Source organism: Fragaria vesca, linkage group LG2 (assembly GCF_000184155.1).
Source record: "Fragaria vesca subsp. vesca linkage group LG2, FraVesHawaii_1.0, whole genome shotgun sequence".
NCBI lineage: Eukaryota > Viridiplantae > Streptophyta > Magnoliopsida > Rosales > Rosaceae > Fragaria > Fragaria vesca.
In genome coordinates, this window is record NC_020492.1 from 8,417,814 (window position 1) to 8,427,562 (window position 9,749).

Consider the following 9,749-nt stretch of genomic DNA (forward strand, 5'->3'; position numbering starts at 1 on the left):
TGGATGCAAAAAAAAAGTGGTTCCCAAATGAAAGGAAAATTAGACGGAAAATGCTATGCTTTAGCTTTTAGGTTATAGAACATTAGTCTAAAATTCTCAATACATTTTTACAGTTAGCCCCAATAAAAACTTACCCCCTTTTGTACCGTAAAAACTGAAACATGATTTTACATTTTTACCTCACCCTCTCAAAATATACAAACGGGTTGCACCATTACGGTGACGGATAGTTTATACAGTACTATCCATACCCGACCAATCAATGACCATCGTCCTTTCCCATCTTGGCCTTATCCCCTCTCCCTTTCTCCCTCCCTCGCTTCCCTCCACTCTCCCATGGACTCTCTTTCCATGGTCCTCTCCTGTTCTTCTCCACCTCTCCAAACCCACCTCAAAACCCACAAACCAATCTCTCTTCCCAAAACCTCCATCCTCACTTCCCAATCACTCACCTCTCACCACCCTCATTTCCCCGCCCTCAAAAACCTCCTCCAACCAAGAACCCACCTCTCCTTCCTCCTCACCAACCTCATTGCCACCACCACCATTACCTCCCCTTCTTTCGCTTCCGAGCAAGTCGCGGACAAAATCAACTTGGAGTCGATCCTTGGCTCAGTTGATGAGTTCTTCAACAAGTACCCGTTTTTCGTTGCGGGTTGTACGTTTGTTTGGTTGGTTGGTGTACCTGTAGTTGAATATTACTCTAGAAAATATAAGTTCATTTCTGTTTTTAATGCGTTCCGGAAACTCAAAGAGGACCCGGCTGTTCAGTTGTTGGATATTAGAGACGAGAAGAGTTTGAAGTACTTGAAGTCTCCCAACTTGAGGATTGTGAATAAGGATGCTGTTCAGGTTCGGTTTGATGAGAATGATGAAGATGGGTTTGTGAAGAAGGTTTTGCAGAAGTTTGGAGACCCGGGGAACACTGTCGTCTGTGTTTTGGGGAAGTAAGTGTAAACATTTTGCTCTTGCTAGCTTCGTGTTGTTCGAAAGAGGAACAATTGGTTGAAATATGTATATGGCATTGGTTTGGTTTTGTTTAGTTTAGATGTATGTGTAATCTCAGTATCAATTTCTGTTGTTGTAAGGTAGTTTTGATGGTATTTCCATCAAAGTGGCCGAGTTACTAGTCAAGAACGGTTTCAAAGAGACTTATGCGATCAAGGGAGGGGTTGGAGGCACCAAAGGGTGGTTGGTAAGTTTCTTTCCGTATCTTGTGGTTGCTACATTTTGGGTGTTGTCTGCGATTACTTGTCTAAGGCTGTTGTCCTTGGGGAATTCACTGCGTTCTACATTCTGTTATAATGCTTGTGCACAATGAGAAGTATATGATTCGATTATTTGGTTGTAATATATTGATTGGATGTGAAACATTAGCATTGAGCCTTTTTGTGTAAAGAACTGCATAATTCTATGTTGAGGCACATTATCCCCTTTCCTTAGTGGACCAGCAGCATAAAAGTGCAAGCATTACACATATATTCAGCATTTGAATGATCTGACTTAATTCTTGCTGAATTTTGAGCTCTGCTAATTCCTATGTTTACTTCCAATGGCCCAACTAAAGTAAGATTTGCAAGTTGTTTGGTGAAATGATTTGTGTGAGGTTTATTTTCTTCTAGGCTGTTTCAAGGACTATTCAGTTAGTACATAGAAGATTTCTGAGGCTGAAGGATTATAGTATTGTGGAACAGTTTTTGCTTTACAGAGAGCTTAGGTTTCGTGTTTATTCTGTCTTTTTCATTCTCAGGAATCACAGGAAACTCTTTTGCCACCTTCTATGCATATGTACCCTAAGAAGAAGGTTAAAAATTCAAAAGAATCTGGGACAAATGGTGGAGTTGGTCAGCGAAAAGAAGATGCCAATAATGCTGCATCTTCTCCGGGAAATGTTGCCGTAGCAGAAAAACAAAAGATCGACAATGGACATATAACCAAGTCCACGGAGGCTGTGTCACTAGTGAAAGATGGCTCTAGATCCTCTTCTCCCTACCCAAATGTATGATTGCTTCTCTCTCAGAATTCAATCAATTCATTACAGTAAATTCCTTGATCTGCAAAATGGCATGGTTTTGAATTATAATAATATTATCATCTCAAATTACTTGCATGAACTAATTGCGAACTTGCAATACTTTTATGAGGCTATATGTGTCAACAGACTCAAGATAAATTATTTTATGCATGTTAAAGACATGTAACTATAAACCATGTCTACCTTTCAGCATGTTTATTTCATGCTTTTTTGTAGCAATTTACATTGCCTGTTTGTTAGTTTAATTCTTCTATTTTTGCTTTTGGATGCAGTACCCTGATTTGAAACCACCGTCTTCCCCAACTCCATCGAAGCCACGAAGTTGATGCTGTGAGTGGAATTTCTCAGAAGTGGGTGAAAGCACATTCTTAACAATATTTTACAATAACTAGCTCCATGTTTGTTAGATTAAGCCGAGGGTATTGAGAAGCGAGTGCTTTTGTATCAATCTTTTTAGTGACAGCAAAGTGAGTGTTCATCTATTGTACAATTCTTGTAACTAATGTAACCTGGTTGTCTTAGCCAATACTTTCCGGAGTACTAAATGAGGATCACTGCAGAGAATTTTGTGCCGAAACCATTCCGAGTTCTTTATACTGTAGTCCAGGGCAGTTTTACCATCCATATGTATATACTGTCTTTTAGGCCAAGTATTATAGTGAGGCAAGGGAAAGACAACAGAAGCGACATGTCGTATTTGGGACTGGACTTGATATAACATCACATTCCATCGAATTCTAAAATAAACCCAAAAAAAAACCTTGACCCTCTACAATAGCTACCCAGATCGATCAGCTCGCCTTAATAACCATCTAACCCAGAAACCCAGTTAGCTCGAATTCAACAATGGAAGTTTCGTCATGGGATGGAACCCTTTCGTCACGCGACTTCCAGGTTGCAGCACGTGCTTTGGCAGAGAACTGGAAGCAATACAACCCTGCCTTGCCTCCATGGACGTGGTTTCCTTGTCTTAAACAACCTTCTCGTCTCTCACAAGAGCAGGGCTACTTGTCATTGGAGAAGATATGCCCTGTTGGATCAAACAAGGAACATGAGGAGAAAGCTGTAGATGAAGAAGAGCTTGAGCCTGTTGATGATGCCACTCTTGTAAGTTGTTTAACTTGTTTTGCTCAATGCAGATTATATCAATCATTCTGCATTTATCAGTTTGTTCTTTTCTATCTGCAAGGTTGAGAGTAGTGGTTCTCAGGTGTGTTACTATGATTTCCATATAATATACAGCGATTCGTATCGAGTTCCTGTCCTGTATTTTCGTGGGTACTACATTGGTATGTTGATCTTTTTCTTGCCACTGTCACATTTTATTTTGTAGATTTTGTACTATAGCACATGTAATATGTTGAATTTTGCGACTGATGTGTAGATGGACAACCTTTGGGATGGGATGAGATTGAAAAAGACTTACCTGTATGCTCATCGAAGGTGTTACTGGAATCGAAATGGACATTCATAACTCAGGAGGTACATCAGTATCTCTGTTGTTGCTCATCTTGTCTGTGCAGTGAAATTTACTAGTTAAAGAATCATATGTGATGAAAGATTTTGTTTTGGAGCTTTGAATGCTTAATGGAATGCCTGGATTATGGTAACTGCAGGAGCATCCGCACTTGAATAGGCCATGGTACAAGCTGCATCCATGTGGGACTAGTGAGTGGATGAAGCTGCTTTTTCTTGGTGATGAATCTCTGGCTGAAAGAGGAGTAGCAGTTGAGCAATACTTGGTGTCATGGCTCTCAGTTGTTGGTCAAGTAGTTGGTCTTAGAATTCCTTTTGAAATGTTGAATCATCATAAAAGTTGAAATATATTCTATGAATAGGAGTTGATGGCTAAAGACTCATCAAATCAGTCTTAGAAGTTTAAGCATATTTGTTACTACCAAAAATGAGATCTATTTGACAAACTCAGCCAATACAGTTTTACAGAGGGTTTTAAAAACAAGCCAATGAATTACAAGTAATAACATCTGGCTGATGATACTGTTCCTGCATCCTCAGTTTCATGGCACTCTTTGGTTGCAGAATCATAATCAGGGCAAATTAACCGATTCTGTTATGCAGTAGTACATTCTAGTTTGTCTGCACTTTTCTCACTTGTTCGAGTAAAGTGAACTAGAAATTCTGTATTTCCCTCAGCACCCTTGAGTGGAGATTTGATCCATCCTTCGCTGCTAAATCCAAAATTCTCTACCCCTTTGATGATCCTCTCAAGAACCTAAACAAAGTTAATCGATATCAGGCCGTATTTCATAATTTCATTCCACGTGCCCAGCAAATAACAAAAAGAGGAGTTATTCACTCGACCAATATCATGCTGTATTCCATTCATGTGTTTTCAACTTAATAATTTTGTAGCATTATCATTAAGCTATTAAAATTGCAATTAGTGAATCAGAGAGACACCAAGAGGCATGCGTTAGGAATAAATAATAAAGGGTAAATTAGGGCTAAATAACAGTACATTCCCTAATCTTAACAAATGGGTGAAAATAAATTACTGTTCTCCCAAACTGAGGCTGAAAGCCTGAAAGAAATCTATAACAAGGAGAAGAAATGCTTACTTCTTGATGAACTAATGGATCTCTTACAATGCCGCCACTCCCTACCTGCAATGAAAATAAACTACTGAGTACACAACGAGTGAACTTTTCTAGCTAATAAGTTTTTTTTTCTTATCATCATGAGGTTGAACTTGAAATATTTTTTTTAGAACATTCCGAGTTTTTCAAAAATATTGAAAGCCAAATTGTATCTTGGGCAGAATGAAGAGTTCACCAATTATTTGCAAATTATATACAATTTTTTTTTTTTCCACAAATTGGCAGAATAAGGATCAGAGAATTTGATCAGTGTAGACTTACTCCTAAGTTCTACACAAGACTTTGCATAAAGAGAACAAATTGTTTCATCAGAGCTAGCATCTTATACAGAATGGTCACATGCACAGGATCTTATCACCATGGAATTATCCAGAAGTTATGGTAAATCTTGCATAATTCTTGGTAAAGAAGGGATCCTCAAGGCAAACAAGAACGCAGTTACTGTTGACGTTTTTTAGGTTTCTAGCATTGAGAACTAAGGTAATTCTTTTCCTATATTGATTTCTCCTCTATACGTCCTGTGTCTGCTCAAAAATGTATTGGGCAAAAACTAACATGAAGCTTTGAAAGATAACTAGAAGTTGATGTAAAATAATTATCTTACTTGTGATCTGCGAGCTTCAAACTGAGGTTTAACGAGGGTGACTAGTGTTGCCTCTTCTTTCATCATGTTGACTACAGCGGGCATGACCTGCTTGCATATTATGGGAATCCACAACCCAAGTAAGACTCATATGCATATTAGAGAGAAAGGATAACTATACATCACAGATAAGACAGGTTTCTTTGGATTTAGGAAACCATAAGATCCTTGGAATCAAACCTCAAAGAAAATAAAAGAGATTAAAAGAATCAATGCAATCGCAATTTTACTAGCACTTGACAGCTTACCAATAGAATAGAGATGAATGACAGATCCAAAGTCACCACATCAACTTTTTGCGGGAGTCCAGGAAGGTGTCTTAAATTTGTCCGTTCTATCACACTCACACGTTCATCCGTTCGAATTTTTTCCGCTACCTAATGAAGGCAGCATCCATAAGCAAAAGGATCCCATGATCCTGAACCGATCTTTAGAGAAATAACCATGACAAAGAAGAGAATTGAAACCTAATGGGGGAATGCCATGTCCACTGCATGTTTTGTACTCATGAAACTTTTCAGTAAGATAATAACTCTGCTGATAGAGTGTACTCAGACCTATAGGTAATAACACATCATTTACCAACAAATAAGGGTGTTACCTGTCCGTATCCTACATCAACTCCATAAACAAACAATGCACCATACTGAAGCAAACAGTCAGTAAATCCACCGGTTGACAACCCTGAATCAAGAGCTACTTTGCCAGAAACATCGATACCTAGCTGTTCAATGGCAGCTTCTAACTTATGTCCTGCTCTGGATAGACAAAAACAGAAGGACAAATTAGCATGACAGGTCTCACCAAAGTTCCTGCACAAAATGAATTCTTTGGCAAAAAGTGTAGATAGGTTTGTTAAAGTGAAGTAATCACCTACATACATATTTGGGGACTTCAGCCATAATCTTAACAACAGATTTATCCGATACTGGAGTACCGGCTTTGTTGACCACCTTCCCATCCACCAATACTTTCCCTACACAACCAAACATGAAACCAACTAAGTTAACTACATCATACAGCAGCTTTTATACAATATAATGCATTGGAGTATCACATTCGAATGTGGGTTTTGTAATTCAATTGTAAAGCTAACCTTGTAAGATCCATGACTGTACATAAGTTCGGCTATATTGTTCATATCTTTCAAGGCACACTTCATCCAATCTCTTCTTCCTAAAAATGTCATTAACCAAACACAACAGTGAATACTTATAAATGGGCTTCTAGAACAACCAATCAAACACTAAACATATTGAGAGGGACATAAAAGCTCACTTCTTTGGTGCTTGATCCTTTGAAAACTTCACAGAAGCAAAGCTTCTACATGGACAATGCATTGGCACTCCAACCCATGTTGCTGAACATTTTAAAGAATAAAGATTTTAATTGTTAGAACCAAAACAAAGGGTTGCCCAGAAAGAATTCGAATATAAACAATAGGCTGGAGAAAGAGGGAAGTACCAGGAAGCTTATGGGAGTTGAATTCGGATAGGAAATGGAAGCCTGAAGTTCTGGCAAAACGGCGCGAGATGATGTGAGTTGGAAATTTCAGAACCTGAAATGCCATCTCTGTGTTTCTGCCTGCTCTGTATCTCGGGTTGTGCCTCTTTGAGAACTTCAACTTTGTGGTTTGGGTTGGGTCGAGTAGGATTGGGCTTCAGCATTTATCACTAGTCCAAACACAAACACTAATAAATAACAAATTAGGAGGGTGATATTCACTTGTTATCTCATCCACCATATCACGGAGAAAAATAAATTTTCGAGTAGCTAATGACGTTAGGTCGATTAAAAAGGTCATGTATGGTACAAGAATAGTCTAACCAGTATATAAAGTGGCTTCATGAGTTCATGCATTAGTAGAGACTAGTTAGAGTCTTTAAGACCACTCTCTATTATCTATGTATCGAACTAAGTCTACTAAATGCACTGTAAAACCTTTATTGGTTAGATATAGTTTACATTTACTGGTTCTATGAGTAAGTTTTAGAAAACCAAATTAATCCCTTACTTGATAAAGACTGATGCAAGTAATGGAAGCGCAAAGAGCTTCACCAATAACCACATTTGCTATATGAGAAGTATGATGGCCTACAATTGTAAGTTTGTAACATCCTCAACCAAGTTCAGTTCTATAAGAGCATGATTAAAAACTTGGACTTGGTAGCCAATATTTAATCTTGCTGGGAATATATAGCATATACTTCTCCTTGGCATTTATAGTTTATACCCTAGTTTATACTATAAAGCATACCAAGCAAAATATGTGTAGGGTGTGAGGCAGAGGATGAGGACCAGAAAATCTCTATCCCCAAAAGCTGACCGTACTTCATGTTGCAACCAACGGTTAAAATCCCTCACTCCCGCCTCACTACCGTTATTACAGTTTACAGAGCACCATAACAACCATGGCTGCCCAAGCCAACACCCCTTCTCTTTGTTACACTCATAAACTTCAATTCTTCCTCCACAATCCTATTCCTGCATCCATTTCTCTTGTTGGTAACGGCAGGGGCCAAAAGAAGCCTCTCAATCTCAGTTGCAGCTCCTTTGGCGATGATGTAATGCTTCTTTATTTGATCAGAGATTCAGAATTACACAAACTAATTCACTCATTTTCATATTGATGGTTTTGTTACCTTACTTCTGTTTGCAGGATTATTACATAGACGCTGATTATCAAGCGGGTGATGGCTTTTCTTTCAGTGGAGGTGCACATTCTCTTCTCCAATATCTCTTTTAACTTCATAACTGGTATTTGCAAGTTTTTCAATTTTAGTAACTTAGGAAGTGGGTGTGTTTTGAACAGGAAAGTATTCAGGTGAACCAAGCCCTTCTGATGAATGGTTCAAGCAAGGGAAGATAGTGAGTCCAATTTCTTTTCTTTTTAAAGTAACCACCCATTTGAAAGGAATTTAGACCAAATTTAATTTGGGTCATGTGGCTGTTGTTTTTTGTAATCATATTTTAGGTGAAAGCTTATACTTCTCTTGGTTCCGGTGAGAAGGCGAAAGATCCAATCTTTGGACTTGCAATGGGTGCTGATTCTCAGGCAGCTGCTGATGTCTTCAGGTAAATGTGTACATTTAGCTTTAGAGGACTAGTGGTTGACATGTTTGAAGCAATGAAGGATAGTGTGGGGTTATACTTTTGTAGTATATGAGTCATGCAGACAATGAGTTTGTACTATTTGCAGGGTTTACCAATTGAAACATGCTCTATATATCTGATTTTGTGCAATAGATGGTTCTGCGTTGAATCCGGAAGTGCTGACAATCCTTCAGTTATACTGATTCATGGCTTACCTTCTCAGGTGAGTGAGTCATAGCCTCTTAGTTTCTGTCGGTCCTAGTATTCTTCTACCATGCATATATGTGATCTTTTTTATGTATCTGAATGATTCACTTCAGTTAAGTCGACACACATCATCTCTTATGCTGCTTGAAACTTCCAATTAAAATGTGAGTAGACTTGCTTGTTTATTCATCTTGAGTTTGCTCACACTGATGTTGTCATCAGGCTTACTCTTACCGCAAGGTTCTTCCAATACTTTCTAAAGCCTATCATGCCATTGCTTTTGATTGGTTAGGTAAGATCGTAGCTTTAGCTTTGTCCTCAACTGTAGTTGACATTCGTAGTTTTATAGCATTTGTTTATTGTTTCATGACACAATGCATCTCTCATTTAACTGAGTAAAGTATGCTAAGCTTGAAACGTTCTTGCCTGTTTCCCCACAATTCCAGGCTTTGGATTTTCAGATAAACCTCAACCCAAGTATGGCTTTGACTACACTCTCAATGGTAATTTCTTTTAGTGTTAGACTCATAAAGAGAGCACATAGAAGCTTATTGTTAGTATCTGTTACTAAAAGTATTTTGAGAACTGATGTCCAAGAAAACAAAACTCTTGTTTATGTCAAGTTCTGTCACGGCTTGCAGAGTATGTAACATCGTTGGAGTCTTTTATCAATGAAGTTGCTGTTGGAAAGGTCTCACTCGTTGTGCAGGTATCTTATTTTCTGCAGTATTAGCAAGAGTCACATTTATTTTTGCATGATACGAAACTGAAAAGAACTTTCGATTTTTCATGTGCTTCATAGGGTTACTTTGCACCGGCAGCTGTTAAATATGCCAGCATTCATCAGGAAAAGATTGACAACATAATACTCTTAAATCCCCCTGTATGTACTCTCCAGAATTGTTCCATTCGTTTTCTATATATATTTTCTTTCAAATCTGTTCCATTGTTTTGAGTAATCTATAAGATCCTTATTATCCTCATCTTTATTATAGCTAACAGCAAAGCATGCAAACCTTCCTTCAACCTTGTCCGTATTCAGCAATTTTTTGTTAGGTGAAATCTTCTCTCAGGTATGAAGTTGTAGTATAACTCCCCAATTGATCTGACATGTTTGTTAGCTTAAAATCTGTGTGCATTTCTGTGCTTGCAT

General features: G+C 38.2%; 4 protein-coding genes across 4 annotated transcripts in view; 3 read left to right on the forward strand and 1 right to left on the reverse strand.

The window, feature by feature from the left end:
* Nucleotides 1-239: 239 nt before the first annotated feature.
* On the forward strand, nucleotides 240-2,645 carry LOC101291191 (rhodanese-like domain-containing protein 4A, chloroplastic-like). The gene is made up of 4 exons (XM_004290066.1): nucleotides 240-947; nucleotides 1,093-1,195; nucleotides 1,751-1,999; nucleotides 2,308-2,645. Exons 1-4 carry the CDS (start codon nucleotides 337-339, stop codon nucleotides 2,359-2,361), a joined length of 1,017 nt encoding a protein of 338 aa, XP_004290114.1. The 5' UTR covers nucleotides 240-336; the 3' UTR covers nucleotides 2,362-2,645.
* A 169-nt stretch (nucleotides 2,646-2,814) lies between these two features.
* Nucleotides 2,815-3,928, forward strand: LOC101291480 (ubiquitin-like-conjugating enzyme ATG10-like). Its single transcript, XM_004290067.1, has 4 exons — nucleotides 2,815-3,142; nucleotides 3,225-3,324; nucleotides 3,420-3,517; nucleotides 3,652-3,928. The coding sequence occupies exons 1-4, from the start codon at nucleotides 2,882-2,884 to the stop codon at nucleotides 3,853-3,855; spliced, it is 663 nt and encodes a 220-aa protein (XP_004290115.1). The 5' UTR covers nucleotides 2,815-2,881; the 3' UTR covers nucleotides 3,856-3,928.
* Nucleotides 3,929-6,883, reverse strand: LOC101291775 (putative rRNA methyltransferase YqxC-like). Its single transcript, XM_004290068.1, has 9 exons — nucleotides 6,761-6,883; nucleotides 6,575-6,656; nucleotides 6,393-6,472; nucleotides 6,170-6,272; nucleotides 5,898-6,054; nucleotides 5,545-5,673; nucleotides 5,258-5,344; nucleotides 4,615-4,659; nucleotides 3,929-4,268 (listed from the first exon to the last, which is right to left on the reverse strand). The coding sequence occupies exons 1-9, from the start codon at nucleotides 6,864-6,866 to the stop codon at nucleotides 4,107-4,109; spliced, it is 951 nt and encodes a 316-aa protein (XP_004290116.1). The 5' UTR covers nucleotides 6,867-6,883; the 3' UTR covers nucleotides 3,929-4,106.
* Nucleotides 6,884-7,707: 824 nt separating this feature from the next.
* Nucleotides 7,708-9,749, forward strand: part of LOC101291696 (haloalkane dehalogenase-like) — a 2,741-nt gene continuing 699 nt past the window's right edge. Inside the window, exons 1-10 of the mRNA XM_004292277.1 lie at nucleotides 7,708-7,860; nucleotides 7,956-8,010; nucleotides 8,109-8,164; nucleotides 8,271-8,371; nucleotides 8,543-8,612; nucleotides 8,819-8,888; nucleotides 9,043-9,099; nucleotides 9,238-9,305; nucleotides 9,399-9,479; nucleotides 9,592-9,670. Coding sequence (XP_004292325.1) covers nucleotides 7,708-7,860; nucleotides 7,956-8,010; nucleotides 8,109-8,164; nucleotides 8,271-8,371; nucleotides 8,543-8,612; nucleotides 8,819-8,888; nucleotides 9,043-9,099; nucleotides 9,238-9,305; nucleotides 9,399-9,479; nucleotides 9,592-9,670 — 790 coding nt within the window. The remainder of the gene's footprint in view (nucleotides 7,861-7,955; nucleotides 8,011-8,108; nucleotides 8,165-8,270; nucleotides 8,372-8,542; nucleotides 8,613-8,818; nucleotides 8,889-9,042; nucleotides 9,100-9,237; nucleotides 9,306-9,398; nucleotides 9,480-9,591; nucleotides 9,671-9,749) is intronic.